The sequence below is a fragment of the Macaca mulatta genome, chromosome 7, assembly GCF_049350105.2.
Source record: "Macaca mulatta isolate MMU2019108-1 chromosome 7, T2T-MMU8v2.0, whole genome shotgun sequence".
Lineage (NCBI taxonomy): Eukaryota > Metazoa > Chordata > Mammalia > Primates > Cercopithecidae > Macaca > Macaca mulatta.
The window spans coordinates 163,857,296-163,878,059 of record NC_133412.1 but is presented as its reverse complement, the minus strand read 5'-3'; the positions used below and the strand labels follow the sequence as shown (position 1 = coordinate 163,878,059).

At 48.6% G+C, this 20,764-nt stretch overlaps 1 protein-coding gene across 4 annotated transcripts in view; it reads left to right on the top strand.

Annotated features, from left to right (window-relative positions):
- Positions 1-20,764, top strand: part of TTC7B (tetratricopeptide repeat domain 7B) — a 276,351-nt gene that overhangs the window by 182,422 nt on the left and 73,165 nt on the right. For all 4 annotated transcript variants that reach the window (XM_015144366.3, XM_028851745.2, XM_028851741.2 and 1 more), the window contains 2 exons: positions 12,952-13,068; positions 20,174-20,271. In XM_015144366.3, the coding sequence (XP_014999852.2) occupies positions 12,952-13,068; positions 20,174-20,271 (215 nt within the window). The remainder of the gene's footprint in view (positions 1-12,951; positions 13,069-20,173; positions 20,272-20,764) is intronic.

The window sequence follows — 20,764 nt, the reverse complement described above, 5'->3', positions numbered from 1 at the left end:
TCAGCTTTAAGAAGGAAGGACATGGCTGGGCGCAGTGGCTCACGCCTGTAATCCCAACACTTTGGGAGGCCGAGGCAGGCAGATCACGAGGTCAGGAGATGGAGACCATCCTGGCTAACACAGTGAAACCCCGTCTCTACTAAAAACACAAAAAATTAGCCGGGCGTGGTGGCAGGCACCTGTAGTCCCAGCTACTCGGGAGGTTGAGGCATGAGAATGGCGTGAACCCAGGAGGCGGAGCATGCAGTGAGCCAAGATCGCGCCACTGCACTTCTACATGGGCAACAGAGCGAGACTCTGTCTCAAAAAAAAAAAAAAAAAAGAAGAAGAAGGACATTCTGATGGATGTACTAACATAGATGAAAATTGAGGACATTATGCTAAGTGTAATAAGCCAGTCACAAAAGGACAAATAATGTGTGACTCTACTTATATGTGGTACCTGGAGTAGTCAAACTCAGAGAGACAGAAAGTAGAAGGGTGGTTGCCAGGGCTGGGAGGGGAATGGGAAGCTATTGTTCAGTGGGTGCAACACGCGCAGAGTACTGGAAATGGAAGCTGATGATGGCTGCACAACAGTGTGAATGTACACAGTGCCACTAAACTGTACGCTGAAAATGGCTCATTGGCAAATTTTATGTTACATATATTTTACTACATTTTAAAGAAAGGAAACTTTCTGAGCTCCCTCTGTTGACATGTGTGACTGCAGGAGGGTTTCCAGCATTCGTAGATGACGAGGGACCCTTCTGCCCTTGAGATTCTCTGGCTCTGGATCACGGAGCCAATGTTCTTCCGGGATGGACTTGCTGAGCCACGGAAGCAGCCTCCCAGCACCCCATGCACGTGGGTGTCCTCTTTCTGTGAGGCTTTGGCTCTGTGCTGTCGCCTTCACTAAACATAGATGCTTGTCAAGAGGGACAAAATCCCCCAAATGCGAGGAAAAATTGTTTGGAAACTGAAGATTTGGTTTATGAGGCAAAAGTAGAAGAATTGGAAGAGGGCAGATGGTGGGAAAATGTATTGGAAGCCACATTTGTTTATGAGAGGATCCTCCTTTCTCCGGGGTTGGAGACGGCCACGTCCTGAGATTGGGAGTGGTGCTGGCCCAAGCCCCTCCCCCCATTTCCACAGCCAGTACTCGGCTTGCTTATGACTGGTGTCCCCCAGTTTAAATCCTCATGGGATAGTCTGCTTCCTTTCCAGGGAAGTTCCCTTTTCTAGTTTTTTTCTGAGGATACTGGAGAGGAAGCCCTCAGGGCATCCCAGCCTCCCTGTCAGCCACCTAAGAGAGCACTGGCTGGCCACCCCGGGTTCAGAAAGCTGAGCAGCTGGGAGAGGCCAGGCCGGGCCAGGAGGGGCACCATGGCGAGGCCCACACCAAAGCCACTCTCCACCAGTCATACCTTCCAGAAGGTTTATTTATTTTCGTGCTTTTCTTTCCAAGATCTCCAAGTTCTCCCCATATCTCATTCAACAATTCGGAGTATGAGAGTGTCCTCTTCAGACTTCTTGCAGGTGTTTCCTGGAAACCTCTGGCTCCCAAGCACCTGGCTCCGGGCTGTCTGCTACAAACATTAATACCTGTCTGTGCAATGCATGCTTGAAACTTTTGTCCGTGCAGAGTAGCCTGGCAGCTCTTTGTTCATAGTTAAGCTTGTGTCTGCCTGTGTTTCATCTATTATCCATTTTGATTTCTACTTTACTGAGTTCCACTATCTGATAAAATGATGACCATACTTTCTGCAAATCGGCGGTATAAGGTGCCTGCTGGTCCAGTCAGCTGTGAAAAAAAATGATCTTTTGCATTTTTGCATAAGGAAAGTACTATTAAAAAAAAAAAAAAAAAAGGAACCTGAGAGCAGGGAAGAGAAAGAAGAGAATCTCCAAATTTATCCTATAAGTATTCTTGTGGGGATCCTGAGCTGAAAACAACTGGTGAGAACTGATCAGCCACCTCCAGATGATCAGATTCACTGTCCTTTGAACACTCCCCCAGTTCATGGGTAGAGAGCGCCTGCTTTCAGCCAGGCATGGTGCCAGGCTCAGGAGGGCCAAGGCCGGAGACAGAGCACCGACCCTGTCTTCATGCAGCGCACAGTGAGATGTGGAGGCAGAATCACACTGGAGCCTGCCACACCTCCGAAGAATCGCTCACCTTCAGGGAGGAGGGCTGACTGTTTCCAAGCTCCAGGCCAGGCATGGACAAAAGTCCTGCCTTCAGTGTCCCTTGGCACAGTGGAATCAAGCCATGCAAAACCAAACAGCCCCTCGTGGGAACACACAGGAAATGAAGGCAGAGAAGGCAGGAAATGTAAAACAGGCCAGGATTCACAGGAGCAGCTGGTGGATGCAAGGATGTGCAGTCCCATGTGGCCCCGGAGCCCAGAGAGACACATCCACCTCTGGTCCTGGAGAGCCGCTTGGGCTTCCCGGTGCCCTGCCAGGCCCCTTCCTTCCTAGATCCCTCCTGACTGTGCAGAAGGCGTCATTTCTATATCACAGAGCTTTATGGATGAAGTCCATATCACATCGTGGCCCAGGCCCTTCCCCTTCTAGGTCTAGGTGGTCGGATTCCCATTCTTTTGACATCTGCCGTTGTCTGCTGAACTGCGTCCCAATGTCTCATTTCTTCACTGTGCTCCCCTCCTCAAACTGGGGCATGTGGGGAAATCAGGGCCTTGGGGGCTCAGCCAGAAATAAAGACCGAGAGATCCTCCAGAGAGAAGGCCCTCTAGGAGAGGCGGGCTGGCAGAGCACAAGAGGCCTGGGACTTGCTTCCCAAATATCAGAAATTACCAAAAAGCTTTACGGTTCAGAGAGAACAATATATTTCTTTTAGGAGCCAGAGCAGTCTGACAGGAAGACTTGCTTTCAAACATGTCCTGTTCACATATGTACTTAGCAGATGGCTATTTGACACTTCCTGTTCCAAAGGCACTTGTTCAATTCCTTTTCCAAATCGGGGGGTGGGTTTTGGGCCCCTCACTTGCTTTGCAGGCCCCCAGCCCTAACACCATGCGCTCAGGGAGCCCTCAGGAATAGCCCTGGCTGTCTAGACTCTCTGGCTTCGCGGATGGCACTACATGAAATGGCTCCCTTCATTAGAATGTCACTCACAGGGACTGGAGAGGTCTTTGGAACACCAGCAGTGAGGTTCAAGAGTTGTTTTCAGTGGCACCTGACCAGGTCATCTCCCGCTTAGGTGCCGGCTCCTGGATGCTGATCTGAGTGGAGATTAATAGCTGACGTGGGAGCAAAAAATGAGCCAAACTGGGGTTTCTTGAGGTGATTTATTCCAGCTAACTATGTCAGTTGTTTGTTCATGCTAAAAATACCGCTAGAAGGATGGGGGAGTATTCCAGATTGTTGACACTTTGACTGAAATGAGAAGCAAAATGTAACTGATATGAGCTCTAACAGGAGCTCCTGCCTGTCACAAAGAGGAGGGAGGATTAGGACACCAGGAGGTGCAGCCAAACCACCCAGGATGGCCACGGCCTCGGCCCCAGCACCGCCACTCACCGCAGCCTCCCAGCTGAGATAAGGGCTGCTAAGTTGTGAAGAACGAGGTATCTCCTCCTCATACTTTGGCCCTGAGAAACTTCATTTTGCTAAATAGGTGTGGCCTGGATTTTTCCAGGACAGTGGATCTGGGAGTCTAGGTTGGGATGATGCAGCCCTGTGCTCACACTGATGGGTGAGACTGGAGTGGCAGGAACGCCATGTGAGTGTCCCAGATGTGCCAGCCTGGTGTGCTGCGACCCCTTCTCCAGCAGCCGGGGACATTAAATGTGGTCACATGGGCTGGGTGCAGTGACTCACACCTATACTCCCAGTACTTTGGGAGGCTGAGGCAGGAGGATCTCTTGAACCTGGGAGTTCAAGACCAGCCTGGTCAACATAGTGAGAGCCCCATCTCTACTAAACTTTTTTTTAAAATTAGCCAGTCATGGTGACGGATGCCTGCAGTCCCAGCTACCCAGGAGGCTGAGGTGGGAGAATCTCTTGAGCCCCGGAAGGTTGAGGGTCTTGACCCTCGAGCCACTGCACTTCAGCCTGGGCAACAGAACAAGACCCTGTCTCAAGCAAAACAAAATAAGATAAATAAAAGTGGTTAAGTTTCTAGAACTTCCTTTGTGGTTAAATAACTCCCAGACAGAAGTTCGCCAAAAAGCTCCTCAGGCCAGCGACTTGCCAGGGCTTCCTTCCTAGAAAAGATGCGCTTAGCAGAGGAGTCATCCGTGCTCTTCAAACCCCCCATTACTGGTTCTGTTGGCAGCCTGGACTGACTGGGGCTGGCATGCAGTTGCGGTTTTGTAACAGAAACCAGGTACTCAGGTTTGATGTATGAAAAGCATATAGACACTGGCAGCCTGTAAGCTGGCATCGGCTAGCAGGGTTGTGTTAGGCCAGTACGCATTTCAAAAAGTTTGAATTTGCTGACCTTGTGGTCACACTTGCCTGTTTTGGAAGACATTTGAGTTTTCAGCCCCTGGGGAACCCACAATGGGAAGGGGATGATTACTCAGTGCTCTGCAGACTCAAGCAGGTGCCTTTAATGGGGGTGACAGTATGAATGGTACCCCCTCAGTGGGTACACTGTGGCCTCCCCAGCTTCTTCACTGGAGACATGTGGAGGACCTGGGCAGGGCGATAGCACCTTCCGAATGTGATCCAGGGGACCCCTCCAGAAGGAAGGAGGCATTCTGTTCAAGACACAGGCAGGGGTGGCCTTCCTTTGGGGGCTTAATGTAAATGGTTGTTCAGAATTCCCACCGAATTTAAGAGCAAAATCATCCTGAAAAATGTCTTCCAAGACATGCTCCCCCAGTTCTTACTGGAATGAAATGAGCCCAGAATTTCTGAAGTGCGGGGATTGTGAGAACTCTTCCCTGGCAAGTCTTTTTTCTTTTTAAAATCAGACCATGGCAGGTTAGGACGGAGAGTTATGAACGAGAGTGGTGCTTCGTCACTGATCTTAAATTTGCACAGGAATCCCCTGGTGATCTGGTTACATGCAGATTCCGACTCAGTGGGTCTAAGGTGAGTGGAGAACCTGGAGATTCTTCTATGTCTTGCAAGCTCCCGGGGGATTCTGAGGCTGCCTGCCCCGGACACACTCTGAGTGGCAAAGTATTATTGGACCCAAGGCCTTTCCAGCTTTGGATTAATTGGAAACATCTATGTGTTTTCTGATGAACCCCAGTGAATAGCACATCAGTGCAGCAATTGGTTAAGCTAGATGATCTAAGAATTGTATATTTCCTGTGTAACCGTTCAGGAATTCGATGATTCACGTGACATTATTGAGGATGTGCACTTTGGGAGGCCCCATGCAGTATTCGGTATCTAGTGGGAATGGTCACATGAACTCTTCCATCCTTTCTCATCCCTTCCAGCTGTTGCCAGAGGGGCCTCGGGGGGGTTTGAGACCTCCCAGCTCCAGGACATGCACAGCTGTCATCCCAGCTTCATTGGCCCACCTGGCGGAGGTCAGGCCAGTGACAGTATTGATTTTCAGTGACAGTGACTCAGCCTGGGACCAGAGGCTGCTCTTTGCAGAGATGGAACACCTTCTGGGATTGGGGTGCTTTGGAAACCCAGCCAGGAGAGCAGTGGCTCCAAGAGCAGCCTACGGTGGGCCCTCAGAAATGGTGGTGAAAATGAATCGTGGTCAGTTTCCTTCCAGCCACATGGCAACCTGAAAGGAATCCCTCCTCCCTGCCGAGGGCCTGGGTCGATGGATTTGATGACATCCCTCTCCCTGGGCAGCACTGGGCTGATCTCAGACTCTCTGTTCCCAGCCGAGTTCTCTGGTTTCACATTCCCATCTGCCTTCTCCCCGTCACCACGTGCTACTGGCACATCTCTTTTGACTTCTCTTACCATTCTGATCGGCCAGTTGTCAAACACCTTCTCAAATTAAAATTTCAACATACTTGCCCCCTGCCCCCCTCAGCCTGGTCCGTTATTTCTCTTACCTGGTGATAGATGCTCACTTTCCTTCGGAGAGGTTTGACAGCCAGCCCCGCTACAGCTCCTCATCTGGATAGGCTCCCAGGAGGCAGCAAGAGATGGGGAAGGTATCCAGGGCCCCCTCAGCCGCTGCCCCACTTGGGCAGATCTCGCATGCTTTTTTGCACAGCCATTTTGCATTCCTGCCTACATTCAGTAGACAAACAGACAAAGAGCAGGTCCCTGGCATGCAGAGCCCAGGAGCTCACAACACAGATCAGCACGAGATACGAAATGTTCAAGGTTCCTGTGATTTTACCTCTAATGTGGTTCCTGAGACTGCAGCATTCACGGATCACCTAATTAGTGAAGGTTTTGTATATTAATATGCATGTTTCTAGAAGATGGGAGGGAATTGTTACTTCAGTATTTGTCTGAACTTCTCTAATTTATTTTCATAGAGAGTTCTTCGTACAGCTCAGAATTCAGAAATATCTGCCCTTTTCACTTTATCTTTGGCCCCTGCCCAAGTCTGGGACTCACGGGGGTAGGGCCAAGGCTAAAACTAAATAGGGTGTGAGCTACTAGAGGTGCGAGTCCAGTGGTTGGGAGCAGTTTCCAGGGAGTCAGCGAAGTCTTCCTGGGGAATGGTTTGAGACATTGAGCCTGGCCCTGACCAGTGCTGCTCTGACTCATTTCCTGAGGTGAACAATGGAAAGTCACGATGATGCCGCGTGCCCCAGAGCTTCCTGAGGGGCAGTTGTGTCTTCTTTCTAAGCCCTACCCTAGCCAAACATAGTTATTATTTCAAGAGTTATCTTGAGATTCTTAAAATATTCCAGAAGTACAGTAAAATAGCATTTCTATGTGTTTTAATGAAAAGTAAACTTTGATTAACGAGGTCCTTCAAACAACTAGATTTTATATGCACGAGACTTTTGGATGAAAGACAAGTCACAAAACACACACACGCACAAGTGCGCACACACACGGACACGCATGTGCACATGCACACGCACACAGACACATGCACACGCACACAGGCATGTGCACGTGCACACACAGAGATGCATGCACACGCACACAGACATGCATGTGCACACACATAGACACATGCACACACACAGAGACACACACATGTGCATGAACACACAGACACACATGCACACAGACACATGCATGTGCACACACACACACACGATTGGGTTTTTGTTTTGTTTTGTTTTTGTTTTGTTGTTTGAGACAGAGTGAGTCTCTGCTGCTCAGGCTGGAGTGCAGTGGCGCAATCTTGGCTCACTGAAACCTCTGCCTCCTGGGTCCAAACGATTCTCCTGCCTCATCCTCCAGAGTAGCTGGGTCTACAGGTGTGTGCCACCACACCCAGCTAATTTTTGTATTCTTAGTAGAGACGGGGTTTCACCATGTTGACCAGGATGGTCTCAAACGCCTGACCTCAAGTGATCTGCCTGCTTCGGCCTCCCAAAGTGCTGGGATGACAGGCGTGAGCCGCTGCGCCCAGCCAAATGTGATTGTTCTTTAAAGAACTATGTATGAAAGATCCCAGAAGCAACACCTGGTAGCCCAAACGCCTGCTCACCTGTAGCCCTACTCAAGTTTCACGGCATCATGTGGCCCAAAACTAGAAGTCCTGCCCAATAGTAGTGGTCAGGTCTTTTTCTCCAATTGGATTGTAAATTTTTTTGTAAGCAAGGGAATGTATTTAATATCACTTTGTATTCAACATAGCCAGCACAGAGCTTTGCACATTTTAGAGTTTTAAATATTTGGCAATGGATGAGAAAATGTCCTGTGTTTTCATTAGTGCCAGTACTATGGTTGGATTTTCATCCTTCTCTGTTTCTTATTCACATGGATTTGGGTTTAAATTTCTATCCTACCAATCACTAGTGGTGTTAATTTGAGCAAATTACTTAACTCAGCCTCATTTGCAGGTTGTCGTTCAGAATCTGGAATTAAATATTTAAAGTATCTGGCAGCTGCTGTTATTATTGTTATTATTTTGCTTGTCTTCGAAGCAGAAGCTTCCTGGCTTGTAGCTTATGATTTCCCAGTTGTGAGCTCTTGTGTTTTTTATAGTTATGTTTCCATTTGGAAGGTTTAACTCCTATTATTTAAGTCTGGCTTCAGTGAGGGGTTGCTAGTTGACCTGAATCTTGACGGATGAATAGATGCTTAAAAGGCAGAAATGGATGGAAAGGGTATTCCAAACAGAGGGAACAGCATGTGCAAACAGCCAGGGTCATGGAGGAGAGTGACACGTAGGGGAAGTTGACCACAGCTCAAGTGGGAGCGTAGGTGATGGGCAATGAACAAATCCTTTGGTAGCTAAGCATGTGGGTGGACAGGAGCCAGACAGCAAAGGCATTGTATGAGATGCTAGGTTTGGGTCATCAGTAATGAGATCTGATTGGTACTTTAGCAAGGTTCTTCTTTCCTTCATTAATTTTCTGTAAGTTTTCAATGGGTCTGTGAACAAAATATTCTTTTGGGGGGAGGGGGACAGAGTCTCACTCTTTCACCCAGGCTAGAGTGGTGTAGTGGCATGATCTCAGCTCACTATAGCCTTCACCTCCAGGGCTCAAGCAATCCTCCCACCTCAGCCTCCTGAGTACCTGGGATTACAGGTGCACACTACCATGACTAGTTAATTTTTATATTTTTTGTAGAGACAGGATTTCACCATGTTGCCCAGGCTGGTCTTGAACTTCTGAGCTCAAGTGATCCACCTGCCTCAGCCTCCCAAACTGCTGGGGTTACAGGCATGAGCCACCATGCCTGGCTAATATATATATTTTTTAAATTAGATTCATAGCTGGGCATGGCGGCTCACGCCTGTAATCCCAGCACTTTGGGAGGCCGAGACAGGTGGATCACTTGAGGTCAGGAGTTCAAGGCCAGCCTGGCCAACATGGCAAAACCCTGTCTCTACTAAAAATACAAAAATTGGCCAGGTGTGATGGCATGTGCCTGTGGTCCCACCTATTTGGGAGGCTGAGGCAGGAGAATCGCTTGAACCCAGGAGGTGGAGGTTGACTGTGGGCCAAGATGACACCACTGCACTCCAGCCTGGGCAACGGAGCGGGACTCTGTCTCAAAAAAAAAAAAAAAATTAAATGCATGAACTTGTGTGGCTAGCTCAGAGTCTCACCCTCGTCTCCTCTGCCCTCTTCATCATGTTGACAGTTAGACATATTGAAATGTATTAAATGTTAACTTTTCGCAAGTTTTTCCGTAACTTTCTTCTTGCCTCAGGGTTTCCTCAGCACATTGAATCTATATCTTTGGGTGTCAGCCACAGAAAATGAATGCTGACCATTGTTTGTGTGCTCTTCCTTTCTGTGCTAATGTAACATATACCCAGCCAGATGTTTCTGAACAGTCTTGAAGTGTGTAAGCAGGTTTGGCAAATAGGATGACGAGCATCACTGCTTCTGTTTTCAGTATTGTTTTGTATCTTGTAAACAAGCTGAGGTTTGGGGAAATGATGGAAAGGCGGCAACTTCTGTTCCTGCTTTCCCTTGGGCATCCCAGGGAGTGTTGGTGACGGGCGGGGCAGGTGTTTCTGTCCATTGTCCTGGGCATACCTGCGTGGCTTCTGCCCATCGTCCCGGCCGTACCCGCGTGGCCTCTGCCCATCGTCCCGGCCGAACCCACGTGGCCTCTGCCCATCGTCCCGGCCGAACCCGCGTGGCCTCTGCCCATCGTCCCGGCCGAACCCGCGTGGCCTCTGCCCATCGTCCTGGCCGAACCCGCGTGGCCTCTGCCCATCGTCCCGGCCGAACCCGTACCTGGGCAGCAGCTGCAGGCTTTCCTCTTTGTCCCTGCTGTGTCCCTGGCTCTTTTTCTCTGCCAGCCTCTCTTCATGCTGTTCCTCTTGAGAGGTCTTCCAAGTGCTTTTTTCCATCGTTTGTGCTCAGCTACTCCACCATTGTCCTTCCTGTCTGGTTCTCTGAAATCCAAGCCCACACCTTTTCAACTCCATATCCTGAGTCAAGTGTTTGAAAGCTGTTATTTTATGTTAATTAGAAGTTCTTTTTCCAGCCAAGAAGGCTTGCTCAAAACTGTTTCCCCAAGCTGAGGCTTCGAGATGCACTCTGGCATTCTCTCCTTTGGGTACAGTTAAAGGAATCACAGTTCTTTGCTGTTAGAGGCACCCCGCTGCCTGCTGTGGGGCAGGCACCTCCTCTGGGAGGCAGGTGGCCTTGGAGGAGAGTTCTTGGCATGGCCCCCAGAGAGCTCCAGCCTGTGCAGCACGTGCACGGCTTCCTGGACCCCCCACAGTCCTCTGTGGGGCCTCCCCTTGCCGCAATTGCTTGGCAACCACTCCTCACCCTCGCTACCCAATGGTGACCTATTTGGCAGCTTCTCCTTCCTTTGTCAACTCCCTTAGTTGACCCCAGTTTGGTGGGAGATTCTGGTGGAAAAGTACTCCCATCATGTTCTGGACTCGGGCAGGCTTCAGCAGGAGTCAGCTTCTGGTGTCTTTAAATCCCCCCAGAGGCACCCTGAGCGCCTGCCATCCCATTTAGGCAGTCTTGGTAAGGCTTCCAAAGCATTTCCGCTTCTTGAGATGTTTTTGAGCAGAAGCTGAGCCCTGTTCTCACATCTGGCCTCGCTCTTTATGCCCACCTGCTTGTAGATCAGGGACTACATCCCTCCCTTTACCTGGCCCTCATCCCATCATTCCAGGCTTCTGCAAGCCCAGGCATGGGGAGGCCGCAGCCCTGGACCCACTGGGAGCACCACACCGCCCTGGACTTCCATTTGGAGGGGGTGCTGGGGGTGCTTGGTGTGAACCTATCCCGAACTTGGGCAGTGATGGGTTAGGACCACTTTCATTCCACCTCTCACACATGAAAAAGAGACTTTCCACCTCTAAGGTACCTTTGAATGCGGACCTCACATCATGCAGGGTGAAGGAATTCTCCTGGATGTCTAACTGAAATCTCTAAAACACCTTGCTTTATCTTCTGTGGTTTATAGAAAAAGTGGTCGGTGAGTAAATGCTGATTTAAGGCCCCATGAATTCAGAGCACAGTTCTTGGTACTGGAGCTGAGGCTGCAGAGGCAGAGGGAGATGTCAGGGCTCTTGTCCTCAGGGAGAAAATCGCATCCAGAAAACAACCAAAGGGCACCAGAGCTTCGGTTTCCTCATCTGTCGAAGAGGGTTAGACACCACCTGCCTTGACAGCTTCTTCCAAGGACATGACCACGTGTGAAGTGCCAAACACGGGTCTGGCACATGGGATGCCTTCAGTCAGCAGGAGCTCCTCCCTCTCTTTTTCTTCTTTTTAGTATTAACAGCAAACATGAGCTAATATGGCACATACTGAGTAGAGAAGATAAAGGGATAAAACTCGTATTGACAGAAGACTTACTTATTTAAGTGGGGTTCTAGCTGGGTTTGGGAAGAATTAAAGAAAGATGCGCATGAGTGGAAGTTACAATTGGGGACGTGGCACGTATAGCCATAGAGTTGTGCCAGAAAGGTAGCATTTGGCCTATATTGGCAGAAGTAACGGGTCCAGTCGGATGAGATGGTGAAAGAAGAGTGGCTAGTTGGTGGAGTGCCTTAAAGGACAAGATACAGGCGGGGTGCGGTGGCTCACGCCTGGAATCCCAGCACTTTGAGAGGCCGAGGCGGGCGGATCACGAGGTCAGGAGATCGAGACTATCCTGGCTAACACGGGGAAACCCCATCTCTATTAAAAATACAAAAAAATTAGCTGGGCGTGGTGGCGGGTGCCTATAGTCCCAGCTACTGGGGAGGCTGAGGCAGGAGAATGGCGTGAACCCAGGAGGCGGAGCTTGCAGTGAGCCAAGATTGCAAGCAAGACTCCGTCTTCAAAAAAAAAAAAAAAAAAAAAAGGAGGTGGGAACAAAAATGATTTCTGGGGGCTGGGCACATTGGCTCACGCCTATAATCCCAGCACTACTAAAAATACAAAAATTAGCCAGACGTGGTGGTGGGCACCTGTAATCCCAGCTACTCAGGAGGCTGAGGCAGGAGAATCACTTGAACCCAGGAGGCAGAGGTTGCAGTGAGCCGAGATCATGCCACTGCACTCTAGCCTGAGTGACAGAGTGAGACTCCATCTTGGGGGAAAGAATGATTTTTGGAGATCTTTATAATAAGATGTGTGAGAGCTGGGTAAGTCAGGGGACAGGAAGAACACAAGGAAGGAAGCTGGGCTCGTACTAGGACTTTTACTAGGATAGTGGTGACAAGTGCAAGGGCCAGGAGAGCTGATGTCTACAGGCACCTAGGCTGATGTCCGCAGAGAAACATAAGTAGAATCTGGAAATGGCATTACCCTGAGGGGCCACGAAAGCGAGAACATTCTGAGCTTAGTGCCCAGAAGGTCTTGGCGGAGGGTGGAGCAGTTGATGGTAACAAAAAATAGGGAAGAGAGACCTAGGTGATTGCGGAAGGAGCCTTAGGCCCTCAGTAGCAGGCATGGGATGATGCAGGAGCTGACGGCCTATGCCAGAGGCTGCCCTTCTTCATGGGACTTCCGCTCAGGCTTTTGAAGCTCACAGGACGGTGAGCATCATTGTGGAGGGTTATCTGTAGATATGTGTATCAACTGAGTCATATCTCCTGTGTAATTCTGTAAATAAACCAAGTTCTCTTTTAATGAGTTTTTGAGGTTTCATAAATAAATTGGTTTGGTTCTAAAAAGCACGCTTTTAGTAAATTCCCTGTGTTCTGAATAAAATTGGCCACGCTAATGCTTTCAGCCTGACCACAAATAGTCACATCGTGCTTGCATTTGCCTTAGTGGCGAGACTTATGCAAAGTAACACCTTGAGCCAGGAGTTCTGGAATCCCGCTTTCCTTGGACCACACATGTGGATAGTTTCTGAAATGAGTACAGTTGCTTCTGGGTCTAAGCCCACCGCTTGTCTTGTTGGGATGGGGACTCTGTGGCTTGAGCTGCAGTATTTTCTCCCTTTGTCTCCCCACTGCAGACTACTGTTTTCCAAAGTGAAGTTGCAGTCACTCTGCCGGGGCCCAGACGAGGCACTCCTGACTTGTAAGCACATGCTGCAGATATGGAAATCCTGCTACAACCTCACCAACCCCAGGTAAGAGGCCAGCAAGGCCTGCTTTGCATGGCTTTTGCATGGGTCCCTGCCTATCAGTGCCTTCTCTGATTGGCATTCAGCAGGCATTAACTCTGTCACCCCTGTGCACCTCCAGGCCCCCAAAAGTCGCAGATGATAGCAGTGGAGCTTCACACTCCATGTTTAAGGTGCTGTTGTCCCAGTGGCTGATGCAGCCTCCAGATCCTGGGTTTCTTTTGCTTTCACTGCCATAGTGACCCACCAGGCTCAATTCGCAATGGATCTCTATCCAGTTTCTCTCTGCCGTCCGTTTACCTAACTCCTTTGACAAGTCTTATCTTTCTGGTAATTTATGTACAGACCAGTCTCTTCTGTGTTCCAGCTGGGGTTCCTGCAGTAATATTTAAAAGACCTGCACAGACAACAGGCCGCATGCTAGTGGCTATTAGCCTGATAAAAGATCACTATGAAAAAGTTAAAATCATGACGCATACAACTATCAAATACACACATGTCAAAGATTTTATTTGCCTTATTAACTCATGCAGGAACCCGGAAAATGTTAAGACCTATTCACAGAAGAGTCTGAAGAACAGATACTCATAGGCAGGAATGCTGAATGATTTGCAAGTAGATACAAAAACAGCATTCTGTAAGACGATGAAAGATATCGTTTGGGGTTCTTTACTACAGGGTGAAAACATCAATTGTCTCTCCCCTACAAACAAAATTCACTTGCCTTATTATCAGTTTTCTGCAGGTTAATTTCTACCCCTACAGAGCTGTAAAGTAGCTCAGTCAATGGGAAGTGAGTCAACAGTGCCTGCCCCTTTAGAGTCAGATAACCCCAGGAAGGTCTGCTGGTCAACCCCCCGCATTCCACGGACGGACACCCAATAACCTATTTGCCCATTTCCAAGTCTTGCACAGTTTTCCCTTGCATGTGTTTAGATTACTAAGTGAAGGAAGTCATGTAATGAGAAGGGATGTAATGATTCAAGTGAATTCACACAACTGCTCATACACTCAGAGTATTTTTTACCTTCCTGTGCAACTGATATCATGCTTTTAAGAATCAGGGGCCTAAAAACGTGTCACCTAAAATGTAAATGAGTACTAAGGGTGAGGTGGGCAGTGGGCTGGTGGCCGTGGTCTGCAGACACCAGCAGGGAGGGAGGGCTACGGAAGCAGCAGAACAGAGATGGGGTTCCCTGTGAGATTTTGCTTTACAAACGTTTCTGCAGTTTAAAAAAAATGTTCAAAGTCAGGGCCCTGTTAAGGGGATGGACCCCCTGGAAACAGACAGACCTGTGACCCCAGGCCCTGTGGGCTGTGTACCTGGAAGGAAGAGAACTCTGCCTGGAAAGCCATGTGCTGTCCAGCCCCTGCCCCGCCCTCCCCCAAGCAGCCCCAGGTCCCCCCGCCCCGTCCCCCCGATTCAAGCTGGGAGTCCCCTTCCCAGGCACAGGAATGGCGCGGCGCTGTGCTGCCGGGCACACCCGCCCTTCGCTTGGTGACAGGTAATCATGAGACTGGCCTCTTCCCTTTTGTGGATATGTTCTCAAAATAAAGATCATTTTAATTTTTTAAAAATTCTACATTTCTAAGTCTGGGAGCAAAAATAGAAACTGTCCACATTTATCTCCCCCGAAAGCCCCCACTCCTGGCCTATGAAATCTTCAGGATTTGGGGGAGTCTGCCTCCGAACCAGCCAGCGGGAGATGCTGCCCAGGCAGGTTGCCTCGGCGCCAGAGCGCGTTCCTTTGCCTGTACCCCCTTTAGAAATGAAAAAATAAACCCATCAGCTTCGTGTTGCCAATTTCCCCTCAGTTCCCCACACCTCTCCCACCTCCCCACATTCCCTCCCACTTAGCAACCAAGAATATTGAATGTGAGGAGAAAAAAAATAGCAGAATTGGAAAGCTTTTTAAAAATACTTAACCAAATGCCTGGGCTGTGTCCATACTTCCTCCGTTTCCTGAAGGTTCCTTCAGGGCCAGAGTGGGGAGGACCCTGGCTCCAGGCAGTGTCTGGTGGGGACTGGCGGATGGGGTGGGCGGTAGAGGCCCCACCGGTCACTCAGAAGTCCCCCTCCAGCTCCCCACAAAGCCTTGAGGGAGGGCTGGTGAATCGCGCAGCCCCTTATTAAGGAGTGTCCTGTCTGGTTTTTTAACTTGATTTTCTCTGGGGTAGAAATAAATGTTTCTCCTGTAGCCTTTATCATTGTGTAAATGCAGTCTTCCCCCACAGCCTGCTCAGTAAGAGGTGACCCTGGCAACAGAATAAAGCCTGAAGGAAGGGCTGTGTCTTTCGGGGGACACATACCTTGCAGCGCTCCGGAGTGGGGCCGCTGCGGCTCCAGCAGCCTAGAGGCTGGGATCAGGGCATACAGGGATTTAGAGGAGGGTAGAATCACATGAACAAGCACCTAAGAATCATGCCTTCTTTAAAATAAAATGAAAACTGAGCAGAAAGCATTTTGGCAGGCCGCATTTGGCTTCTCCCCGGAGCTGGTCCGTGCTGACGTCCCGGCTTCCTTGCTTCTGAGCATGCTGGGTTTGTTTTGAGCCCTCTGCTCAACCTGCCAGTTCCCCAGTCTTCCCCACCCCCTTCCAGATCCACCCCAGGCTCTGCACAGGCCTCCAGGGCAGTGAGACGAGGAAGATGTGGGCAGTAGCAGGGAGTGAGTGGCCAAATTGAGAACAGACCCTAGCTTCTAGCTTCGTATTCTCAGCAACCCATTCCCTCTTCCCAACTTTTGCTTAAAGAGGGGGAAAAAAATTACACTGAGCTAGTCGCTAAACTGAGCGTTGGAAAACTTGCAAATAGTGTTCCACCTGCAGTTGGAGATGCGTCTCTTGCTGTGAGCAAAATGGTGGGTGGCATTCTCTTACATTTGGCGAGGTGTTTGTCATTTCAGAAGCCTGGATTCTATTTCCCTCGGTCTGCAGTTTTGCTTGCAGTTGGGATAGAAATCTGTCTCATGCTTTGTCTCCTCTCCCTGGGTGAAGTGTAAGGCTCCCTCAGTCCTTGTGCATGTTGACCTGGCCACTCAAGACAGTGTGAATTCTCACTAGAATCTCACCAGAAGGTCCCAGCAGGCTCCCTGAACTGAATCTCAGAGCATTTCAGCCAGGGATGGTAATAACCGTGTTTCTTGAACCTTCTCCATGCCAGCACTGTACTAGGCCATTGATGTGTTATCTTCAATCCCTACATTAGCCTTGCAAGATAGCTACCATTACTTCCATTTTACAGAAAATAAAATTGAAGATAAAAGTGGCTAAATAACTCGCCTAAGTTTTTCCAATTGAATATGTAGCAGAACAGTGATTCAGCCCCAGGCCTAACATCAAAGCTCTCTCCACACTAGCATGCTGCCTCTCTTGAGCTGACAACCAGTTTCTTTTCATTTTTTATTGTTAACCACTTCTTTTCCCCTCTTGTCACTGCTACTAGACCCATCTCCGTCATGTACCCATGAGGTGACATCTGCAGATGATTCAAAGTCCTGTTTCAGTTACTTGCCAACAAACAGCATTTAAACACACACATACTCACATTCACATTTTTTTGCTCTAACCTCAGTTAGGAGTCAGAGATCCCATTTCATCCTTACAGTCACCAGCATTTGGGTGGAGCTTTTCTTTTTATAAAGCATATCCTCATTCCATCTTTGAAGCAGCCCCATAAAATGGGCAAAAGTCATATGATCTCATACCCATTTTACTGATGAGACAATTGAGGCTCCAGGATATTGGGAACTTACCTTGACTCTTATAATCCAGGCCTCCAAAAACAGAAGTTCCTCCCCAATCTGCCCCTGTTCTGATTCCCTAGCCGAGGCCCTTCTTTTAGGTGCAGTATTTACTGTGTGCCAGGCACTATTCCAGGAGTTGGGAAGAGGCTCAGCTGAGACAAGAGCTCCAGCGTTCTGACTCCGAGCCCACCCCACCACCACCAAGCCTCTTGTGTTTAACCTCTGTGTGGCTGTGGAAGATAGAGGATTTCCAAGAGAGGCTTCTAATGGCCAGTATAACTTTAAGTCTCATTACAATTCAGTGGTTATAGGGAATAGAAGTCCCTGCATGTGTGCATCTACACATGTGGGCATCCCCTACTTACATACTCTGGATTTGGGGTCCTTCCCATTTTCTCTCCCTCTACTACCAGCACTCACCAGGAGTAGTTTTCTCTCCCTTCCTGCCTCCTGCCTTGGGAAGTGCTCCTGGCAGCCTAAGGGCCTGGCAGAGAAGAGGCGAGGTGACTGGGCCATGAGGAGGAAATGGGTGGTTCACAGAAGTGCCCGAGCAGATGTGTCGCAGAGGGAGAGAGGAAGGTGACTTTCCAGCTTGCCTGAGAGACTGGCCAGAGCGAGCAAGTTAGGGAGACTCAGGGCTGCTCAAGGCCTCTCCTTGCCCCTTGTCCAGTATTCTAGGGGTCAAATGCAAATCTTGATTGGTGAAGACTCTGTACCATGTAAATGAAGAACTAAAAATTGCTTCAAGCATTCAGTAAAATTCTTAATCGGTCACAAATACCTAATTATTTTTAATTTTTATTTTTTTTACTTTTTATTTTTTTTGAGACAGTCTTGCTCTGTCGCCCAGGCTGAAGTGCCGTGGCATGATCATAGCTCACTGCGGTCTGTCTCCCAGGCTCAAGCCATCCTCTTGCCTCAGCCTCTCAGATAGCTGGGGTCACAGGTGCACACCACCACGCCTAAATTATTTTTTTATTTTTAATAAAGATGAAGTCTTGCTATGTTGCCCAGGCTGATCTTGAACTCCTGAGCTCAAGCTATCCTCCTGTCTCAGCCTCCAAAAGTGCTGAGGTTACAGGCGTGAACCACTGTGCCCAGCCCTAATTATTTTTAGAGAGAAAACATTCAATGTGGAAACAAAAGCATCTCTATGTTGAATAGTGGATTGTTGCGCACACACTGTGTTCAGAGGGAACTAAGGCAGACACACTAAGGATGTAACTGAACGCCGTTTCCCAGCTGGTGGAGGGAATGTGGATCCTGTGCCATTGTCAGGGGGTGAGGTTCAAAATTCAGATGATGGTTTTGTTTGGGGTTTCTAACATTTTAACTCGGCTTCCCCGTACCTCCTACAATTGCACCAGAAGCCTAGGGATAAGTTGGCTGCAGGAATTGACTGGCCATATTAACCTCAGATGTGTGTTGTAGGTATGTGGGTTTATACACACCTGGCATGTACCTAAAAGTTGTAAGTCTTCACAATGCTCCATCTATATGACCTTATGTCATCCTCACACAGTTCTGTGTAGGACAACAATCCTTATCTTCATCTGATCAGGGAAGTCAGTGAGGCACAGGGAAAGCTGCCTTTCGCCCAAAGTGACCTCCTCATTAGTGACAGCACCGAAACATGGTGAGATAGGAAGCCTGGAAGATGAGAATGTCTGAAACAAACCTCAGATTTGGACCCCCAGAAACCCAGGCAAATCCTTCCTTTGCAATGCCAGTACCTCATCGCGTGTCTTGGAATCCCCAAGGTGGTGAATAATATGTCATCATTTCACTGTATTTTGAGACAAATCTTCTGAAAAACTCCTAAGTGGATTGCCATTGCAATATTCAGATAATTTGCACTTAGGAGCATTTATGTGAAAAAGGCTACCTGGACAGACCTGCGCTAGAAATACTCAGTCAGCATTGTGATGAATGGAAATGTGCGTGTACTTTTATGTTGTCTTCTGTTCGGAGACATGTATTGTTTCTCAGTTATAGAAGCAATTAAAAGAGCAGTTTCCAAAAAACATGTCTGAGATGATGTAATAAGTATAGGCTGACAAACAGTCTGTCCTGAAGGAAGTTTCCTTCTGCTTCCTGTGGATTTCTCTAATGTAGTTAGAGAAATCGCTGGATGTGGAAATTGCAGCCTGTAAACTGTATTAAGTTTCATGCCAAATCTTGTTTGTACTGCTTTAGCAACAGCTGCATAAAGGAAGGAAATTGTGTCCCTTTATTGTAGAATCTGAACTTCTTCACAACAAAAAAATCACTCTTAAAGCCCCTAGATTGGAAAAGAAAATAGATTCAAAGAAAAGCATTGAAGATTCAAACTTCAAGAGACAGATGTGATTCTTTTTGGAGCTGCTTTGATAGGATATCATGATACAGGAAAAAAGCAATAGTGTTTACCTACAAGCTTCCCAGAATTTAAAAAAAGAAATCCATATTGGCTGAGATCCCTTAGCCGTTTCCCAGTTAGGCCCGCTGTGGTCTCCCGTGTGGCATTACCAGGTGAACAATGCCAAGCCTGTTTTGTAGACGCAAGCTGGAGAGGGGACTCAGTAGAGATGGGCAGTGCAGGAAGCTGGTAGGAGTGGTGTTATGGAGGCTGCCACCAAAACCCTGCCATGTTCTCTCCCAGTCCCTGCATATCCCTAGCAGCTGGCTTTCTCCAGCTTAGGAACACTAGACAGGGCTCGTACACCGGCAGGAAAGTTAACCACACGATGTAGCACGAAGGCCTACATTCTGGGGACCCTGAGGAGCACATGACTGTGATCACAGTCAGAAAGGGGGGTTGGGGGTCCTTAAATCCAGCAGCTGCACCTTAGAACCATCTGAGGAGCTGTGAAAAATGTCGACCAGCCCAGGAGTTTTGATTTGTTCAGTCCACAGTGGGACCTAGGTGTCTGTTGTTTAGAGATGTCCTGGGTGATTTTCTCATGCAGCCTGGGTTTAGAAGCACGGGTGTGGAGCGTTGGTTCATGAAGACAACTCTTCATGGACTCACTTGCTGAGACTTCACTTTCTAAGGTTGCTAATGCCAATCAGTTTCCCCTTGTAAGGTGGATGGAAAACGAAGCTTGAAGTTTTCATTTTTGTGTCTTCTAATGACACAAAAGAGGCCAAAATTAGCCAGGGTCTGTGGGTGTGGTTTATGCCCTGTTTGTGATAGTGAACACTGAAAGGAATCCCAGCCCAGGCCGAGCCAGGAAGCAGGATGCCTCCTTCATAAGAAAGATGCTGAAGAACGTAAAAACCACACAGAAGGTATTCCCTGGCCTTCAGGAGTCGGTACAGGTTGCTTCTCTTTCCTTCCCTCCTCCCACCTTGCAGGTGACTGACATTTGTAGCTGTGTTTTGCAGTGATTCTGGACGTGGGAGCAGCCTCTTAGATAGAACCATTGCTGACAGACGACAGCTTAATACAATTACTTTGCCAGACTTCAGCGATCCCGAGACAGGTGAGAATAAAAAGCCAGAGGGGACGAAATGGTGTCATGGAGAATGTGGGGGCCTGGGACCGAGTGACATGGGATGAGACTGATCGGGTTGAGGTTGGAAAAATTTCTCGCACAAATGGTTTAAACACTCAATCGAGGTGCATTTCTCCAGTGTCTTTCTCAAGTTTTTGTTCTCGGTGGGGCCAATCGTATGGTTTGCCCAGCCCAGTGCTTTGAAATTGGTTTCCCCCTTTGCTCTTGGAACTTAAAGTTTGAAACTAAAATGAGGTGGTTTCTGTCCCCATCAGGTTTCCCCTCTGCTTCCCTGTGTCTCCCTCTCGCTTTGGGTTTCAGACCTCGCTGAAAGCAAGGTTCGCTTTCTAATCAGTTGCACGTATAAACACAAATACACCCAGCACAAGACCCCACAGGGTGGCAGGTGGGTTCCACTGTCCCCACGCAGAGGCCCGAGGCACTTCCTGCCTATGAGCAAATCTGCACACCTCGTTGTGTG